The 21,816-nt window shown below is 41.0% G+C and overlaps 1 protein-coding gene across 1 annotated transcript in view; it reads left to right on the top strand.

Annotated features, from left to right (window-relative positions):
- Positions 1-21,816, top strand: part of FSIP2 (fibrous sheath interacting protein 2) — a gene marked incomplete at its 5' end in the record, with an annotated part of 67,381 nt that overhangs the window by 12,105 nt on the left and 33,460 nt on the right. The window contains 8 exons of the mRNA XM_081313074.1: positions 534-678; positions 2,421-2,531; positions 4,151-4,292; positions 6,261-6,359; positions 7,399-7,514; positions 12,714-12,771; positions 17,922-18,473; positions 21,725-21,806. Coding sequence (XP_081169200.1) covers positions 534-678; positions 2,421-2,531; positions 4,151-4,292; positions 6,261-6,359; positions 7,399-7,514; positions 12,714-12,771; positions 17,922-18,473; positions 21,725-21,806 — 1,305 coding nt within the window. The remainder of the gene's footprint in view (positions 1-533; positions 679-2,420; positions 2,532-4,150; positions 4,293-6,260; positions 6,360-7,398; positions 7,515-12,713; positions 12,772-17,921; positions 18,474-21,724; positions 21,807-21,816) is intronic.

Raw genomic sequence — 21,816 nt, forward strand, 5'->3', positions numbered from 1 at the left:
ATCTGCCCACTTACGGTGAACGTTTGTGGGGTCCTTGGTGCACTGATATGTCACCTAGTTCACCTAGTTCGGTAGTGATATGTCTAGAAGAACACAACCAAGTTCAAAGAGCACCAATGACCCCACAGTCTTGATAAGCTACAAATTTTCTCTTCTGTTGGTATCTGTCAGCCCTGCAAGGTGGACCAGATCAAGAAAAAGACCCAATGTAGACCTGACACTACTTTTAAGATTGAATATAGTAACAAAATCTGGCAAGTACGAATCTGCTTCCCCTTCTCCTTTTCTTATATATCATGTGAATTAAGGATTGTCTATCTGAGAGATTTATGTAACTCTCCCTCCTCATACAGATTTAAAAAATGTTTATCTGCTCGTTGCCATAGTAACTGATACACCCTCCCTCATCTTCTTTACTCTCTACCGCGGCCCAGGAATATATTCCAAAATCTAAGAGAAGGGAATGTAGGTTGAATCTCAGATGGGCATTACTACACTTTTAATTCTTCATATTTCTTTTCTAAAAAATAAAGGTATTTAGAGCTACTCAGCCAAGAACTGGAAAAACTTGAAGAGCTTGCTGAAGAGAACCGCCGCCTCAGCTTGGCTCAAGATGACAAAAAGAAGCAGGGGGCTGAGAAGAGAAAGCAGCTTCTGCTTCGTAAGAAAATGGAAGAGGTAATATGTCTGGGGCAGAAGGGAATAGGAAAAGGTCATATACCAGCCATGCTGAATGTTGGATGTTTTATGGCATTGCATATGCATTCAATGTTTGTTTTTAAGACTGCTTTTTAAGGAAATCCTTATTGCCTTATCAAATGGAATAACTTAGCCTACAAAATTCCATAATTCACCAATGATTTATGTTTTCCAAAAGATAGCCATGTTTTCCTTTGGAATAAAAATTACCTTGAAGAGATTTGTGGTACCCTAACTTACTGCTTTTAAAAATACTATGCTCTGAAGCACAAAAGCTTGTGATAAAAACAAAAGCGGCTAGTCTTAAAAGAGCCACTATCCCCCTTTTTTCAAATGACTTTAAGTGTGGGTGTTCTTATAGACAAACCATCTCAATGTCCTTTGCTCTACTCATTGCCTTGGTGTCGGGCAATGATGGTGAACCTTTTGGGCTTTGTGTGTCAAAAATATGGAAAATGCCTACTTTGACTTTGTTGACATGTCACCCGGCCTCCAAACAAAAGAGAAACAATTCTCTATCTCCACCCTGCTACCCCATCTAGGCCACCCTTGGAACAATGGCACTAGGCATCAGCACTGAGGCTGCTCCACCTTGCATGGGGCCTTCGTTCTTGAAGCAGAAAATGTTCTTGTGTGGCCTCTCAGCCTCCCAAAACCACTTGAAAACCACTCCGTTCTCATGCAATTTTCAGAGGCTGCAGAGCCACACAAGAACACATCCCTCTTGCATGATTTTCAGAGGGTCCACAGGCCACATATATTCGTATGGCCTCTGTAGCCTCCACAATGGGGCATGCTTTCAAGAAGAGTTGTTATTGATGGACATACCCGAAATATCATGGTGTGTCATTGGTTTGCCATCGCTGGTGTTGAGGATTGGGAAGATCTGGTTTTTTTCTTCCTTGTAACCATGGATTTTTCTCTGTGAAAAGCCTAGTGACCTGGGGGATTAACATTAGGAGCACATTTCATAATAATAATAATAATAAGTTGGAAGGGACCTTGGAGGTCATCTAGTCCAACCCCCTGCTAAGGCAGGAAACCCTATACCATTTCAGGCAAATGGCTGTCCAGTCTCTTCTTAAAAACTTCCAGTGTTGGAGCATTCACCACTTTTGGAGGCAGGTTGTTCCACTGGTTAGTTGTTCTAACTGTCAGGAAGTTTCTCCTTAGTTCTAGGTTGCTTCTCTCCTTGACTAGTTTCCATCCATTGCCAACATGATTGGTTGCTTGCCAGATTGTTCATCACTTTTTACTCTGGCTCTGCTAACATTTTTTATTTAAATAACAAATAAACCCTTTCAGGATGTGGTTAATGATGGATCCCCCTTGGTTTCAGAGTTATGGTCTCTTCAGTTAAGAGAGTGCTCAAACTTAGAACAATACATACTTTAAAAAATAAGCAAAAGTAGTAATATGCAAATTTTAAACAAAAGGAAAATTATGGAGCTATATTCAAGTCTTGCAATACCACTGTTCTAGGTAGATCAAAGATACCCTAGCCACAATCCTATACAGATTAGAAATTGCATGTTATTCATCAAGTCCTAAATTTCTATCCAGACTACGGTATGTGGGACTTATAAACCGATAAATCTGATAGGTATTGTTAGGTAAGATTATTACTAAACTGTCTGAAAGCATACCAAAAATCAGTAACAATAACTGTCTTGAATTATCAGAGAGAAAGAGCAACCAATAGCTCAATTTTTGGTTTTCAGGAATGGAAAAAAAAAGAAATGTCACTTTTAATAAAAATTGGTAATGATGTTAAACGAGAAGCGAGGATTGAAGAACAGCAACGGAAAAGCAAGGAAGATAAACTGAAACGGGTAAGTTGCTACAAGGAGCAAGGGTGTTATTGTGTAATGAAGCTGAAATAGCTATGGGGCCTCTTAATAGTCAAATTCTGCTCAGTCTGGCCATGTTATTTTAGAGTATTCCCAGATATAAATCAAGATATTCCTTCTGCAAGCTGAATCAAACTAAAATAAACCTATTAATCCACAGGGACGTAAATGTCGTCCTCCAACTGCATTTTGGCCCCCAAAAGCATTGCCACCAGTTTGCAATGTTTAAGTCACAATGTTTGCAGGTGACACGAAGCTGGGAAGGCTGGGTCCTCCTCTTTAGAGAAGAGGTTTAAAAAGATCTTGTCAGGTGTGAAAGATCAGGCCCACATGTTAAGGTCCAACTGAACTAGTTTATTGCTAATCATGCTATGCACAAGAATCTTGTCAACTAATGGTTAACACCTGCTTGGGGTTAGATAAGGGTCAATGGAATTCAAGGGGGGGTGGGTGGGATTTAGTTCGCTTGTGGTTGTGTGGGTATTCTAGGCTGATCCTTCTTTTATTTATTTATTTATTTATTTTTGGGACTTATATGCCGCCCTATCTCCCGAAGGACTCAGGGTGGCTAACAACAATAAAATGCAGCGATACAAAAGTTAAAAAGAATTAAATTAACAGCCCCAATAAAATAAATTAAAATTAATAAATTAAAAATTAAAAAACATTTTTAAAAATCCCTGTCGTCAGTCCAGGTCAGCCTGATGAAAAAGGAATGTTTTAAGGCCGCGGCGAAAGGACCGGAGATCCGGGGCCATCCGGAGCTCAAGGGGGAGTTGGTTCCACAGGGCTGGCGCTCCCACAGAGAAGGCCCTCCCCCTGGGGGTCGCCAGCCGACATTGTCTAGCCGACGGCTCCCTGAGGAGGCCCTCTCTGTGTGAGCGCACTGGGTGATGGGAAGTCGTTCCCGGCAGCAGACGGTCCTGTCAATATCCCGGGCCTAACTCTCCTCCCCCACCCCCACCCCAGGTTCTCCCACTTTTCTTCTTCAGATCTAGACACACTTAAGCAGTGGTCCTAAATGAATAGGATGGAATTTAACAGTGAGAAATGAAAAGTTCTGCATCTAGTTAGAAAAAAATGTATTATTACAAAATCTGGGTGAGGGGGGAACCTGACTTGGAAAGGTCAGGTAAAGTAATTGTTCTCTCCATACTCCTCTGGGGAGTTGTTCATGAGATAAGAGAACAATTTGTTGGTCCTTTGATTCCTAGCAGAGTTAGATTCCTGGCAAATATCAAGGTAACTTAAATCCCGTACTATTCCTATTGTGTGTCTCTTTGAAAGCCTGGTCATTAGATACAGAAAAGCGACATTTCAGCCAGCTTGGGTGGTCTGTAACAAACTCCTTCCACAATATTGCTTCTGTTCCTCTCTAATTTTTTTCTAACCCAAGTTTTTTTCAAGAGGATTTCCATGCTCTTATTCCTGAATTTTCTCGGTGATGCCTATCACATCAGATTTGTCTTCAGAGTTGGATCTCTGGTTCTCCCTGATCATTTCCATTATTCTTATTTCCCTTACTTTAGCCATCGGTCCTTTTCTTAGAGCTCTTGAGAGATACTTGGAATAATTGTTGGTTCCCCTCTTGGTCTACTTAGAAACAAGTCATGCTAGAGAAGAAAATGGCACACCACCTGATGAAACTGCAGGCTCGATTCCAAAGAGTGAGCCTATTGCCCTCTTCCAAAATCTTCCTCGAAAACAGCCCTGAAGACCAGAGCTCGTCAGATAAAAAAGAAGGTAAGTGAGTTGGAATGGCTGCTTGTTTCCCTTATCTGCTTCCATTGTTCCATCCGTAAATTGCAGCCAATTCTGAAAAGAATTTCAGCTAAGAATTTTGACAAACTCTTTTTTTTAAGTAATATCCTAATAGCATAGTCTTTATCCCCTCTCCTCCCACTCATACCTGGGTCAACCTCACATGAACTTTTGTTCTTTTTTTTTAAAAAAAAAGTAGTGGTTTCTCCTTAGGCAGCCAGCAGACTTTGGCATTAATATAATTCTACCAACCATTCTTCAGATTGTGTGATCAGATAATAATAATAATAATAATAATAATAATAATAATAATAATAATAATAATAATAATAATAATAAACCTTTATTGTCAAAGTACAACATGTGTACATTGAGATTAGCTGAGCCTCCCCCCGTGCTCTCTCCCCCCCAACACACAGTGACAACAAACCCTCCATCCCACCACACCATGTGAACCAACTACACCACACACCGGCCTCCCAAGTCAATTCTGCATAAGATTATGTCCTATTTAAAAGCCTAACAGCCCACAGAGAAAAGCTATTTTTCAGCCCCTAACCGCTAGGAGGGGTGAGATCAGGCAGCTCCTATCAGCATTTTAGGTTGACATGAATAACACATTGTCCCTCCTATTCCCAGATACTGTTCTCCTATAGGTCATTTCAGTTATAGGCTCTCCTCCTTAATCTTCCACCCTCTTAATCTTTGAGCTGATCCCTAACTCAAAGATCTGGATCTGTTGATCAGCTATGATGGTGGTGGGGGTTGTGTACTGAAGTGAGTGAGTGAGCGAATTGGCTGCCCTTCATGGTGCAACCCTACCCAAGATTATAAGTTGCTTTTCAACAATGAATTAGGGCTCTTTGGAAATAATGCTAAATCTGTGTACAGAAGAAGGCTATCAGCTGATATGTGGGCTCCTTCTTATGAGTATAGCACTGTTGTGGAATAGCACTAAATATGTATTAAGCTTTTTTTGAACATAGGTTGAATGCTCTTCAGAAATAGCGCTAACCTACTGTCACTGGATATCTGCTAGTGGTCAGATTCCCCTGGAATGAACCCGTGCAAAACCCTCGCATAGAACCAGAGGTCACAAGTCATCTCTCCACTAACTCCATATTAAGGAAAGTGAATAATGGTTGTTTTCCCACTTGCTGGTAACATTTGGTGGAAGCCTAGACAACCAAGATAGGATAATCAACCAAACCCTTTCTTTAATGTGCCCTTTCCACAATAAATAAGGATAGCAACATTTCTCACTATTGCAGTTGTGCCAGTTAGTGATTGCCAGCTGAGACTGCAAATTTTATGCTGGCATAGTATTCTGCTGGTCCAAGAGCTGGTTGTGAAGATGAGTCCTTAGGCTGTAGACATGTTTGATAAGCAACAGATGGATGGCGCTAATAGAACAATGATGGTCACTCTCACTAGTAACCATAATGAGTACTTGTGTGACATAAATTAATATGGAAATCCTCTAGAGTCATCTTCTCTGATTTTGCAAATTCCATCAGTATTTTTTTTTTGCTTTGGTGTATGTATTTTCTAAAGGGACGCGGTGGCTCAGTGGGTTAGGACGCTGAGCTTGTTGATCGGAAGGTCGGCAGTTTAGCGGGTCGAATCCCGAGTGCCACGTAACAGAGTGAGCGCCTGTTACTCGTCCCAGCTTCTGCCAACCTAGCAGTTCGAAAGCACGTAAAAATGCAAGTAGAAAAATAGGGACCACTCCGGTGGGAAGGTAACAGCGTTCCGTGCGCCTTTGGCGTCTAGTCATGCCGGCCACATGACCACGGAGACGTCCTCGGACAAGCGCTGGCTCTTCGGCTTTGAAACGGAGATGAGCACCGGCCCCTAGAGTCGGAAACGACTAGCACGCATGTGCGGGGGAACCTTTACCTTTACCTTTTATGTATTTTCTACTTTAATGTTGATCTTTTTTTTTCTAAGAATCCCAGTCTATGAAAAATACAGAAGACATTAGTGATCCTATGGAGCTGGAGAATGCATCAACTAGTCTCCCTGATAAAGAAACAGAATTTTCCAAAGGTACTTTTCAGTTCTGTGATGCAAGAAAAGAGATTGGGCTGGAATAGTCGGTCTGGGGTCTGGAATGAGAACCACTTTTCAGGAGAATCAGTGAAATGAAAAATATAGGGGGAAAAACAGCTCAAAGCTAAGGATATAACAGCTTTATTGCAAAGGTTGAGTGAAGGATCGCTGCAAGTCAGAACTGCAGAAAATGAAAATGTATGGGCAGCAGGAACACACCTTATGTATCCATACCTCCAACCACCATATTTTTTCAGAATTTTGGTCTACAGACAAATTTAAGAAAGGTCTTGACTGAAGTAGCCTGGGTGGGATGAATTAACTTTCTTGGTTCATTAAGACTAAGTAACAGTACGGATGGCTGCTTTTAAGCTGGCCAAAGAAGCAACGAAGGAGGCTACAAACCCAGTGGCTGCATTTCACCTATCTAAACTTGGAAAGTTTGTCCCTTAGCTTATATGAACCCAAGTTGTTGAGTTAGTTGATGGTTCAGTGTAGTTCTCTGCCAATCCAGAAATGGAACTGATCTGGCAATCGGATTAAATGGCTGTTAATCCATAAACCATGACATACCAACGAAATGACTGTTTTCATAAAATGTACAAAGCCAAAGTAAGTCACCTTTTCACTTTGTATAATATGCAAGCGCAGTCATATACATTTGGCATTCCCATTTATCCACCCACAACTATCCATAGCAATCTGTTTTTCTCTACTGGATGCTCACTCAGCTTCTGTTCAGGTGGGGAGAAAGAGAGGTTCCCCTCCCTCTCATTCAGCACAGGCACCATGCAAGCCCTTGAGGAAACAAAGCGATCTCTGTTCCTGCTCTTATCCTTCACTTGGCCTAAAGCACAACGGTGGAGTGTGTGCTGGGAAAAGACTCTGGCTATAGGCTGGATCTAGCAATACTATTACTAGTTTTCTGGAATATCTAGCAAACCTCTCCTTTGGTTAGAAGCACCAGAGCTAAGGGTGGGCTTCATAACTCCAAAATTTGATTGCTCAGTTCTGTCTCTTCCTCCCCACATCCCAGGTGATGTGACTATGCCTGGGAGTCAGGTATCACTTTCCAAAGAAAGAAGTGATGCAAAATCTACCCATCAGCCCAGCTCTGAACTGATCCCAAGAAAGTTTACCAGCATTGCAGAGGTAAGAGGTGTCTGATGAAAAGGAGAAGTCTGCACTGCGAAGCCCCTAAAATGGCCGCTTCTGTCTTGCCTTGACTTAGGAGAATATCCAGTGTTCATCTGGCTAATCTCCTTACCTTTCCATATTCAGGTAGTTCTCAGCTTATTACAGTTCATTTAGTGATTGTTCAAACTTACAACAGCACTGGAAAAAAAAGGGACTTGTGACCGTTTTTCACACTTACAACCATTGCAGCATCCCCGTGGTCACATGATCAAAATTCAGATGCTTGGCAAGTGATTCATATTTACAACAGTTGCAGCGTCCCAAGGTCACGTGATCATCTTTCGCAACCTTCTGACAAAAAAGGCAATAGGGAATCCAGATTCACTTCACAATTGTGCTACTAACTTAACAATGACAGTGATTCACTTAACTGTGGCAAGAAAGGTCCTGAAATGGGGGAAACTCACTTAACAAATGTCTCACTTAACAACAGAAAGTTTGGGATCCATAGTGGTCGTAAGTTAAGGACTACCTGTATTTTCTCTTCCCCAAAAGTAACTTGTTGTTTGAAGCTGCCATGTTTCAAAATGAATATTATTTAAGGTACTGAAAGTATAAATAATATGCAAAGACCTAGATTCAAATAGCAAAAGTTCAGCATCAGCAGAGTTGATCTACAAAAGAATCAGTTTGATATAGTGGTTAAGGTGCCGGCCTAGAAACCAGGAGACTGTGAGTTCTAGTCCTGCCTTAGGCACAAAAGCTGGCTGGGTGACTTTGGGCCTATCATTCTCTCAGCCCAGTTCCCTTCACAGAGTTGTTGTGGGGAAAATAAGAGGAGGAAGGAGTGTTAGTTATGTTTAAAGGTAAGGTAAAGGTTCCCCCGCACATGCGTGCTAGTCGTTTCCGACTCTAGGGGCCGGTGCTCATCTCCGTTTCAAAGCCGAAGAGCCAGCGCTTGTCCGAGGACGTCTCCCTGGTCATGTGGCCAGCATGACTAGACACCAATGGCGCACGGAACGCTGTTACCTTCCCACCGTAGTGGTCCCTATTTTTCTACTTGCATTTTTACGTGCTTTCAAACTGCTAGGTTGGCAGAAGCTGGGACAAGTAACAGGCGCTCACTCTGCTACGTGGCACTCGGGATTCGACCCGCCAAACTGCCGACCTTCTGATCGACAAGCTCACCGTCCTAACCCACTGAGCCACCGCGTCCCTTAGTTATGTTTACCACCTTGAATAACTCATAAAGGAATACAGGTAGTCCTTGACTTACGAGCACAATTGAGCCTAAAATTTCTGTTGATAAATAAGGCAGTTGTAAAGTGAGCTTTGCCCCCTTTTATGATCTTTACTGCCACAGTTGTTAAGCAAATCACTGCAGCTGTTAAGTGAATCATGCGGTCGTTAAGTGAATCTGATTTCCCCCATTGACTTTGCTTGTTGGAAGCTGGCTGGGAGGGTTACAGATGGTTATCACATAATAACCCCAGGACTATGCAACTGTCATAAATACATCTCACTTGCAAAGCAACCACATTTTGACCACATGACCATGGGGATGTTGCAGTGGTTATAAGTGTGAAAAATGACCACCTGTCACTTGTCGGATGCCATTGTAACTACTAACAGTCGCTAAACAAATGGCTGTATGTCGAGGACTAGCTGGAAAGGCGAGATTTTTTTTAAAAAAAAATGGTATTGTCATATTCAGATACTCATCCGTTGCAGGATTAGAGTAAGGTTAAGCTGTTGCAAAAGGTGTGGGATTATCTGATTGCTTTCAGGAAGCGGCTTTCAAACTGTATCTCAATACAGCTGCCACTGATTGGTTCAGTTTCCAAAATCCAGCTCTTCAGAAGCAATAACCTATTCCTACATAGATTCCTTTTCTCTAAGTACTCTTTTGCTCCTCTGCTCTTTGCCTTTTGCTGGGTGATTAAGTCTCTGACTTGGAATTCGAAGCTAAGTTTTTCAACCATGGCAACTTTAAGATGCGTAGATTTTAACTCCCAGAATTCCCCAGCCAGCCTGCTTCCTGGTTTTCAGGATTGCTCCATTCTGTTAGTCAAAATAGGGTGACTAAAGCTGGGCTGCAAAAATCCAAAGGATTTTCTTTTTGCTGCCATCAACAACTACTTCTCTTTCATGATGTCTATGGCATTGAATAAAAAATGACTTGGGTTTATGTACATGGGTATTATTTTGTATTGTTAAAATATATTGTGGGTCACAGGCTGCCTCCATGATTTCACTTTTCCAGTATCAATATTGCAAAATCTTCTCTAGAATAAACTGGAAGAGAGGCCATCTTCTTTCATTCACTTCCATTGTCTGGAATGGATGTTTGCTTGCTTCATTCATTCAATTCCTTCAAATATAGAGCTTGCCTGGGTAGCTTACACTTTTGAAAAAAAGTTAGGAATAATAAAATAGATAAACAGAATAATATTGTCCAGGAAAAAAATGCAAAGCATGCCAATGAAACAATGGATAGGCTTAACACTCATATGCAATGAAACAACTGAAGGGGTCAACACCCACCCTAAGTACTGTAAAGGCCTGAGAGGACAGCCAGTTTTTTAAGGACTTTTGGAATACCATCAGGATGGGAGCTGGGTGGAACTTGGTAAGATTTTATTCTAGGAGGCAGGCTTTAGGTGCATTTCCTTGATTGACACTATTTAATCAAAGGGGTTTGAAGTGACCCAATTAAATTGATGGTCAGAACAATCATGACATACTAAAGCAGACATGTCAAACACAAGGCCCGGGGGCCAGATCTAGCCCGCGAAGTGGTTTCATGTGGCCCGCGAAGCCATCCTGGAAACAGTGAGGGAAGGGCCCCCACTGCCTTGGCCCTGGCCCAGAGACCCTCCTCCTGCCAGAGACCCTCAGATCTGTACCACTCCTGCCCAGGCCCCCATAGGCACCCTTGATGCGAATGATGTAGAGCTGGCCATGCCCACCCAGTAGGCCATACACACTCTAGCCACGCCCACCCAGTAGGCCACGCCCACCCTGGCCATACCCACCCCCCCTGAGGGCAACCGCAATGCTGATGCGGCCCTCAATAAAATTGAGTTTGACACCCCTGTACTAAAGAGTTCATGTATAGAATTATTGGTCATAAGATTTGACCATAATCATTGGCCTTCACATCATTCAGAAAGAATTTGAAGGATTCATGCAGGAAGAAGTGGAGGGGAATTGCATCAGTAGTTCTATGAAAACAGCCCGTGGGGTCCATCTCCATGGGATATGGCTGTAGATCTTTAGGAACAGGGGAGATAATTCATGGAGGAAAAGCTGCCAGTTTATCTAGCAATCATGATGTCTGTACACCAGCGGCTCCCAACCTTTTCTATACTCTGCACCCCTAGAACGCTTCTGATATATTCTTGCACCCCTTGCAAAAGTTCAAAATAACGAATTATGCATGTATGCTATAATTTTGAAAAATCCAAGTTTTCGCACCCCCTGGAATATTGTCTCGCACCCTCAGTTGGGAACCCCTGCTGTACACCATATGTCTGGATTAAAAGGGAACATGTTTCTGAATGACTAAACACTAAAGAATGCAGGTAGTCCTTGATTTGTAGCAGTTCCTTTACTGACATTTCGAAGTTAAAACTGAAAATAGTGACTTATGACCATTTTTCACACAACCATTGCAACATCCCCGTGGTCATGTGCTCAAAGTTCAGATGCTTGGCAACTAACTCATATTTATGATGGTTGCAGTGTCCTGTGGTCATGTGATCACTTTTCGCAAGCCTTCTGACAAGCAGTCAATTGGGAAGCCAGATTCACTTAACAACCATGTTACTAACTTAATCACTGCAGTGATTCACTTAACAATTGTGGCAAGAAAGGTCATAAAATGGGGCAAAATTCACTTAACTGTCTCACCTTAGCAACAGAAATTTGGGGCTCAATTTTGGTTGTAAGTTGAGGACTACTTGTAATAGTAAGAGAATGTCAGTGCTTTCATATTATGCTACGGTAGTAACCTTTTCAGAGGCATCTGATTAGCCACAGTGAGAAATAATATTCTAGACTCTCAATGGAACTTTAATTTGATCCAGCAAAGGTGTGGCAGACATGTGGTGCAGAGGTCCATGTAATCCATTCAATAGAATGAATAGGACAGAAAAATAGCCAGATTACTTAACTGCATAACCCTGGAGCTGCATTAATATTCCTTTGGACCTCTTTTCCAGTTTTTAGAGTGCCCCAGAATAGACAGGTCCAAACCTTTTAGCCTCTTTTTAATTTGGGGGGAAGATAAGTGCCAAAAATAGTTTAAAGAAAGAAGAGTTTGCTTCACTCAGCTTGAACAGAACACAAAAGATGCCCATTTGGGAGTTTAAAGGGTAGAACAATACTGGCATAAAAGACAGGGAATATATGATGGCCAAGAGACTTTATTGGCCATCATTGGATCAACTGGAAGAAAAATAAACCTGGTGACCAGCTGAGAATATAGCAACTCAACAGCACAAGATGAAAAGGACATTCAGGGAAGTGACCAGCTATGTTGGAAGGATGAATCTAGTAACTAATTGGAGATACCAATAGCACTTAGACTTATATACCACTCCATAGTGCTTAGTAGCATTCTCTGAGCAATTTACAAATGTTGACATATTGCCTCCAACAGTCTGGGTCCTCATTTTACCAATCTCGGAAGGATGGAAGGCTGAATCAACCTTGAGCCAGTTTTAGGATTAAACTCCTAGCCATGGGCAGAGTTAGCCTGCAATACTGCATTCTAACCACTGTGCCACTACAACTCATTTTGCTAGATTGGAATTAAATGTGGTAGACTAGTAGTGGGATGTGATTTGTGATGTGATTTGCAGCAAGCTGGGAGTGTGTAGCAGAAAGATGTATTCTCACATGCAGGTAATAGTGGGTGGCCCATACTAATGACAGGGCAAGATGAATGTTTGGATCAGACAACATTGTAATACAGACATATTTTGCGTACATACTGGCTGGGGAATTCTGGAAGTTGAAGTCCACGCAACTTAAAGTTGGCAAGGCTGAGAAATACTGCTTTAATACAGAAGAGTGGAGTAAATTCAGTCTTTCTTTTTAAGCTCAATTATGTAAGATTGGGGCTGTTTAAAGTCTACTCTGAAGTTGAAATATTCAATTAAATACTCTCATCCCTACTTTTTAAAAATATATATATTTTAAACTTTGTAGCAGGAAACAGTTGTCGAGAAAGACCAGCACCGAAAGGGAAGCCGTGACTTGGAGCCAGGTAATCAGTGAGCAGTCTCCTTCCCCAAGGCTTAAAATAAATAAGATGGCACAGATTGCGGAGTTTTCTGCGTCTTTTGTTGCAATAATAACATATTATTAAGTGGGGGAGTTTCAGTTCTTCATAGACGCTAAAATTTGTGCATAAATTAGTTGACTGGGGCCAAACTATATGATGTAAATTAGATAAAAATCTGAATCTTGCGGCATCTTGAAAACTAAAAACTATTATGGCAAAAATTGTTGTCCATATCGTCATCTGAAATATATATATATCGAATCTCAGATAAAAAGGGTATGACTGACTGATGAGAACATAAGAAGTTCGAAATGATCATTTCAGCCTCCCTAAAATTCTTTATTAGCAATTTGAATAATTTACACAAATAATGAGCTGTCATAAGTTGTGACTATACCCTGTGGATAGCCTTGAGTTAGGCCAAAACAGGAAAGAAACAGTTAATTAGGAAGGCATATTCAAATGACTTGACAAATATTTAACACACACACATACATACATACATACATACATACATACATACATACATACATATATATATATATGTTAAATATTTGTCAAGTCATTTGAATATGCCTTACTAATATTTTATTTTATTTCTTATGATTTCACTACAGATATCTTTGTTTTAGCATATATATATATATATATATATATATATATATATATATATATATATATATATATATATATATATATATATATATATATATATATATATATATATATATATATATATATATATATATATATATATATATATATATATATATATATATATATATATATATATGCTAAAACAAAGATATCTGTAGTGAAATCATAAGAAATAAAATATGCAAGCTAGAGACACTATAGACATAATTCCTTGGACTGATAAGTGATCAAGGGCTGCAATTTGTGTGTTAAAATGTGCGAATAGGTTAGCAATTGTTGGAAACCTATTTATTGTCTTTGCTTTAATTGATAAATTTCCTTTATTCTTTTATTCATTCTTTAATACATACCTAATATCAAGCTGGAGACCCAAGGTTAGAGTCTCCAGCTTGATATTAGGTATTCATTATTAGGAAAGGTCCATGGGATCTAATATGGGAATATTTAGTCAGCTCAAAATCCCCCATGTCTATGCTGCTGACCAGTTCCTTATCATCTACCAGTCTTCTTGCCTTAGCTAATTTTATTTCTTTTTATTTACAGAAAATGAATAGAAAGTCAGCATACCTCAAAGCAAAATATCACTTGTATTTCCAACAACGCCTCTGAGCCAGACATAGAGCCCAGAGAGGGTTTGCCACCCAAGTAATTCTGAAGGCCCTAACCAGAAAAGCAACCATTATTTGTTTCTAAAATATATCAATAATTTTATTGCAGTGTTTATATACCACCCTAGTACATAATGTCATCACACACAATGGTAACACAGAGCACAACCTACATTTTTATCATATGCAACTTATAATTGCTTTTTACAGCCTCCAGAATCCCCTCCAACCACATCTCTGAATTTCAGTGGCTTGATTACAATTGCCAAAATTCTGCAGTCCGCTACCCTGCCTTGTGACTCAGGAAGGGCATAAAACCTGTAGCTATGAGCCTTAAGGAGTACTTAATGCAGGAGAACTCTGTTCTTACCCTTCTGAATGACATATTTTCTCACTTTCCCCAAAACCACCTGGTGTCTAGCCACACTTTACCGTCAATATTCATAATGCTGTAGCTGAGGTCATCGTCTACCCCACGGAGAACACAATTTTCTGCTTGAATGACACTATTAATAATCTTGCTGTTGAACGCAAGTTTGTGGTAGACAATCTTTTCATGACTCGGAAGGCCACTTTGCCCTTACACTATTTTTACAGTTGTCTCATTCATCCCATTTTAATCCAGCCTTTAGCAAGAAAAAGGACTGGCATTTCATTCCCACTTCAGGCAAAGTTTCTTACAAATCTGAAGGTCCCTTTATTTCCCACCTGTTGTTCCTTCAGGATGCTCAGAACACTTCCAAAATCACAACTTCATTCTGTGGAATAGACTATGTGGAAAAGGAGTAGAAATGAGAAGATGGATTTCCTATATCCGGCATTTAGCTTAGAGATACATAACTAATTTGTGCAAACCTAACTTTTTGCATTGTGTGATGGAATTGGTGTTTCCCAAAGTAGGCCAGGACAAAGAAATGGCCACAGCCAATAAAATGGATGTAGGCAGAACAGTAACTACATTTTATTTAAGTAATATTAAAAATAACGTAGTATGGACATTAATATTATGCTCTAGATATTTAATAATTTCCCTTATCACTTAAAAATTAAAATTTGGTGGCAACTTTTGCAAGATTTCAGAGGGCCACATTCAAAAACTTGAAGGTTGCATACTGACTTCATATATGTACATCTTTAGATCATCAGTCACACTATTCTGTTTCACCTATTTAAACTTATTGGGAATTTGGTAGTGGGATTCCGTCTGTTTTGGAAAAGTCTGGATGCGTTTGAGGTATAGTAGTCCTTCATCCAGGACAGTCTCATCCTTTAAAACTTTTCTGATATCCAGGGTAGCTTTTGGTTTAATAGGGTATAATTTCAGCATAGTCTATCTTCCCCCACTTTGTTACTAGAGATGTATCTTACTAATTCTATTCTATTCCCCATCCTTCCCAATCTGGTTTTTGTCTTCTGTTTTCATTCTATGGAGATGATCCTGATAGTTTTAAAAGCTTTATCCTCTCCCAGCAGATTCTGAAAGTTTATATTTTCATGGCGTTTTGTTTGGTATTTTTTATTTCCCATATTCTCCCTTTTGGTTATTTTACTATTAGCATTGCCATATACTGTTAATTTAACCTTATGGGGCTTAGTGGGAACTCTCCACTGTTCTTTCCACTTTTTCTCTTTCCTCTACTAATCTCTCTAAAATCATCAATAATAGTGCCCTTGTTCTTTGTTGTTTTCCTCAGTTTTTGCACCTTACCTTCCCCAACCAGCAGCAGGTTTCCAAATCCTACATGCGCCCCCCCAGCAGACATTAGATGTATTTAAAGACGTGTGAACTTCCATTCTCAAAATTTCCCAGCCAGCATGCGGAGAATTCTGGAAGTTGAAGTTGACACATCTTAAGAGTTGTTAGGGTTGAGAAATACTGCTTTAGATGATCCCATGTGACTCTTTGAATCCTGAGGCCTTTTGAGAAATCAAGCTGATGGATATAATTGTAGTTTCGTAGACTTTTATGAACAATAAAACTGTAAAAAAATAGTTGTTGCCTAGTAAGCAAGAGGCTTGTGTGTGTGTGTTTGTGTGTGTATCTCTCTGTGTGCACATGCATGAGTTTATGCAATCCTGCCTGAAGTTGCAGAAAGGCCCAGACCATTTCCAGCTTTTGAGGATCTTAGCCTTAGTAAAATTTAAAAATGAGAATGTAGAAAAATAAAAGGTAATCTCAACATTTAAGGTTGTTTTTTTTAAAAAAATAGCATTTAAATCTGAGCCCGCTTTTTAGTTTGACGTTCAGGACAAATGGCTATCCTGACTTTTCCTTCTCACTGATTTTGGGTGAGCAATAAAGGCATAAAGAGAAAATGGGGGAAAAAAAGAGGTGGCTAAGGAAATCAAGGTGGAAAAGAGCCGGGTTAGAGGAATGGAGGGTATGGGAAGCTGTGAGTGTCCTCCATGACTTACTTCTATCCCCAATATTTCTCTCCTTTTTTTTTTGGCCTCTCCACTCTCCATTCACATTGATGTTTTGCTGTCTTGAACATCCTTTACTGCCTAGAACCATTGGGAGCCAGGCAGCATATCAAATAAATACATTAAATCAGTTACTAATTAGCAACTGCATTCACTGCAACATGTTAAACTGGTTAGAGTTTTTGTGGCTTTAGCATGATAGATAATTTAGAGGCCATTTAGTCAGCGTATGGTACAATCTATTGTACAAGCCCAGACAAAGGGTTAGGTCAGGTAGCATATTAAGCATATAGTGTGAACACAGCTAGTGTGCCTCCTCCATTGTACAACTGCAAGTCTAAAAGGAAGATTTGTGGGGGGGTTTTCTTCACATTTCAGATTAGGCCCATACATGGTCCCTGATTGGTAGGGCTGGGACAAAACTAAAAGGTAAAGGTTCCCCCGCACATGCGTGCTAGTCGTTTCCAACTCTAGGGGCCGGTGCTCATCTCTGTTTCAAAGCCGAAGAGCCAGCGCTTGTCTGAGGATGTCTCCATGGTCATGTGGCCGGCATGACTAGACACCAAAGGCGCACGGAACGCTGTTACCTTCCCACCGTAGTGGTCCCTATTTTTCTACTTGCATTTTTACGTGCTTTCGAACTGCTAGGTTGGCAGAAGCTGGGACGAGTAACAGGCACTCACTTTTGGGGACAAAACTACATTTGGATTAATTTTATTTAAATTCAAAGGTTTAATTAACGTAAAATATAGTTAGTATGAAGACTTTCCCATTTGTACTTGGTCATTTTCCTTTCTTTCATATTTAAAATTTGAATTTACTAACAACTTTTAGAAGTATTTAATACCATGTTCAAGATTTTCAGGGCCTTAGTTTGTGCATTTCAGTTTTAAAAGCTTTATTCTTGTGCATTGAGCAGTCCCAGCCATGAGAATTGAAACTGGCAGGGTAATAAGTAGGTTTCTTCTCCTTTTCATAAGTCCTCCTATCTTAGATACCACTTCTTGTCCTTTGGTGCAGGCGAATCTGCTGTTCCTCAACCTGGCAGCAGCAAAGTTTCCTTCTCTTCAACCAAGGATGCTGTGTCAATGACCAGCAGTGTGGTTAGTAACAACCCATCAGTGAATCCTGGGTCTGGCATGGCAGGAATGAGCAAAGATAAATTTCCAACCTCTGCTTCAGCTGCATGTGCCAGCAATGATGGTGGAGCATCAGTCTGTGGATCAGCTGGTTGTGGAAGCAAAGTTTCCTGTTCTGGATCAGCTGGTTGTGGAAGCAAAGTTTCCTGTTCTGGATCAGCTGGTTGTGGAAGCAAGGTTTCCTGTTCTGGATCAGCTGGTTGTGGAAGCAAAGTTTCCTGTTCTGGATCAGCTGGTTGTGGGAGCAAAACTTCTTGTTGCGGATCAGCTGGTTGCGGAAGCAAAACTTCTTGTTGCGGATCAGCCGGTTGTGGAAGCAAGACTTCCTGCTGTGGATCAGCCGGTTGTGGAAGCAAAAGTTCCTGTTCTGGATCAGCCGGTTGTGGAAGCAAGACTTCTTGTTGCGGATCAGCCGGTTGTGGAAGCAAAAGTTCCTGTTCTGGATCAGCCGGTTGTGGAAGCAAGACTTCTTGTTGCGGATCAGCCGGTTGTGGAAGCAAGACTTCCTGCTGTGGATCAACTGGATGTGGAAGCAAAGCTTGCAGATCAACCAAATGTGGGAGCAAGACCTGTGGATTGGCCAGATGTGGGAGCAAAACTTCCTGCTGTGGATCCACTGGTTGTGGAAGCAAGACTTCCTGTTGCGGATCAGCTGGATGTGGGAGCAAAACTTCCTGTTGTGGTTCTGGTTGTGGGCCAGGAGGATATTCCAGTAACAGTGGCAAGACCGGCTGCTGTGGATCAGCTGGGTGTGGGAGCAGCAATGGAAAAGCAGGTGGTGGTTATGATTCAAGTGGCAGCAGCAAACATGGAACAAGCAACAGCAACAACAAGCACATTTTCTCATGCTCAGGTGGTAAGTCTTACCTCAAGATGCAGTGTCATGTCCTGGGACTGAAATGAGACAAACAGTCATTAAAAAAATGGCAGGAGGATAAAGTGATTCTATAGAGAAAATGTTCATTGCATGGAGGGGGGGGCTGTCATTAGATACCCATAGCTGATGAAGGATAGAGTCCTTGAGTTGCGACTATTAGCGGCCATAAAATGGGTCCATTGCGTGACCAATCTGATTTGACTATGTTTTTTGCAGCAGTCATTAATCAAATGCAGTGGTCATCAGTGTGAACCCATTGTTCACTGAATGTGGTTTTGCAAAATCTGGAAGTAAATGCTGGTAAGTCCTTGACTTACAATCACAATTGGAAGCAGAATTTTTGTTGCTAAGCAAGGTGATTATTAAGTGAGTTGTGCCCAATTTTATGACCTTTCTTGCCATGATTGTTAAGTGAATCGTTGCAGTTGTTAGGTCAATTATGCAGTTGTTAAGTGAATCTGGCTTCCCGCATTGGTTTTGCTTCTGGGAAATTGGCTGGAAAGGTTGCAAATCGTGATCGCATAGTCCCAGGACAATGCAGCCATTGTAAATACATGCCATTGGCAGATGCTCACATTTTGATCATGTGACCACGGAGACACTTGAACAGTTGTAAGTGTGAGGTCCACTTATAGGTCACTTTTTCCAGTGTCATTGTAACTTTGAATGCTTACTAAATGAGGCCCGCCTGTATGTACTTCATTCTGTTTCCAATTAAAGGTAGAGAAATCATGTCTCAGTGATGCTAATGAGCTCTGATATAGACGACACATCTAAATGTGCAAACCTTGTTCTGATTGTGCTGCTGGTATCTCTAATGCTGCTGTGTCCTCATCAACTTGAAAGGCCCAAAGTGCTTCATGATGCTCTGTTGGCCTGTGCCAAATTATGATTTGTTGCATCAGAGTAATATAGTTGGGTGGCTATGAAATTTGAGTCCTGGGCATTTGCAAATGCAAGTTATTGTTTGTGCTTTTCACAGTAGGAGCAAATGCATCTCACCGAACTCCATTGAAGTCGTCAGGCAAAGCATCCGTGTATTCAGCAGCCCCTCATCACGCTGCTAAAGAGGGCTCTTGTAAAGTGAAGCAAAAGAAGAAAGCAACTTTAATGGTACAACACCGCCTGTTGGACTTGAAAAAGCTGAGAGGCTAGGCTTGGGCTGAGGAAGGGCCTAAATAAATAGCAAATAGACTACAAAAAGTAGTTTAAACTCTGGGCTGACTGACCATTGCATGCAAATCATTGATAACATTTTTTTAAAATCTTTTTTAAAAATTTTGCTAGAATGAACCAGAAAGTCAACCACGCGAAAAACACTCAGAGAAGAAGAGACGACTTCTTAAGGGGAAAACAGGTAAGGGCCAAATTGTTTTCCTGCTGGGTTTAACTAATTCACACTTTTTCAGGCCTGCTGCAGCAGCTGAACATTTAATATTAGGCCTGTGATTCCACATCTAGATAATCTTTTTACAAAACAAAGAACTCACTCCTACTCTGAAAGGATCCTTCTGTGTAAATAACTGCAAATAGAAGGGCAATACAGAAATAAACCTCCATTTGGTTATCAATGACAGACACTTGCAGATACAGAACTTATATTATACACATTAGAAAACTATAACATTACATTACTTTTCGACATAATTGTTGTTGTGGGTTCTGAAGAGCAGGAAAGACACCAGGCAGATGAGTACAGAAGAATCATAGCTTTATTGTAAGTCAGACTGAACTGTACTGGGGCTTTGGGGTAACGTTGCACAATATATATAGTCCACATGCTCTGAACAACCAATCAGATTGAACCCATTATTCCTGCCATGTTAACTGCTGCCAGGACTGGAGACGTCCTGTCTGGGTTGCTGGAGAACCATTAGTTCTCTAGCAGCAGACGTGATTAAACCCCCAAAAGCTCAGTACTCATCCCAGCTTCTGCCAACCTAGCAGTTCGAAAGCACGTAAAAATGCAAGTAGAAAAATAGGGACCACTACGGTGGGAAGGTAACAGCGTTCCGTGCGCCTTTGGCGTCTAGTCATGCCAGCCACATGACCACGGAGACGTCCTCGGACAAGCGCTGGCTCTTCGGCTTTGAAACGGAGATGAGCACCGGCCCCTAGAGTCGGAAACGACTAGCACGCATGTGCGGGGGAACCTTTACCTTTACCTTTTTATTCAAATTGAGGCACTTGTCATAATGTCTTACAAGTTTTGAAATTCCTTCTGCAAACAAATCTCACGCCTGGGAATGAAGCCACCCTGTAATGTGACCATGGGGATACTGCAAAGGTCATAAGTATGAAAAATGGTCATAAGTCACTTTTTTCCAGTGCCATTGTAACTTTGAATGGTCACTAAATGAACTGTTGAAACTTGAGGCCTAGCTGTACTAGATATGAATAGTCACCTGTCAATGCCATTGATTTGTCCTTCTATCTTGCTTGTCTCCCTTTTGGCAGACTTTTAGGAGGAATTTCCATTTCCATCAGCAAGTGATGTTGTGAAGCAGCTGCAGTTTACATTTTGTTAATCTGTGTGGCCATTGGTGGGAATGCCTGAGGGTCAAGTCCTGATTTTTCACCCTAGTAGCAAATGATAAAACTGGGTGAAAAAGCCAAAATGCAGGATTGTGAGGCCAGGAGATAGGCCAATATGGTGGGCAAGTAGTTTCGCTTCCCCTGCTTTTGGGGAAAGAGGAACTGGCTTTTGTGGGGAACTCAAAGGAAACAGTGAGACAGTCTCTAGCCAGTAGCTTAGCACTGATTGATTAAAATATCACTTATTAGCCATGCTTTGACGAGCTATTGGTTTTCAGGAAGTATTGCAGACTTAAACAGAAGTGCCTGTGGCATCCTGGTGTGTAAAATGGTGAAAATGATTCAGGCTTAGTTTCCATTCTGCAATTAAAACACTTTGATGACAGAATGGCTGACCACCTAAAACTATTCCACCAAATAATAATAATCCCATTTGGGATGGTGAGTGGAAGAGAACAAGGCATTCTTGAGCTCTCAACAGGGTGTTCTGTTTCAAGAGTTATACGTTGGGCTGCATATCTACTCCATTTATGGATCAAAATCCCATGTCTGACTTAGTGGACTCCCCTTATCTGACATTCAGTTGTGTTAGAGTTTTGTGGATTAAAGTGACACGAACCTTGGCATTTCCAAGGCTCCTTTCATTAATTAGATTGCTGTACAGCATGTTAATGCTGGTATTCACCTTCTTTCAGAGCACGTGACTACAAAATTTCACAACAATGAGGATTGTGAGTCATCTTACTCAGCTTATCTTCAGCGCTTGCTTTCTACTTCGTAAGTCTCA

Source organism: Vipera berus (assembly GCF_964194415.1).
Source record: "Vipera berus genome assembly, chromosome: 1".
NCBI classification, from domain to species: domain Eukaryota; kingdom Metazoa; phylum Chordata; class Lepidosauria; order Squamata; family Viperidae; genus Vipera; species Vipera berus.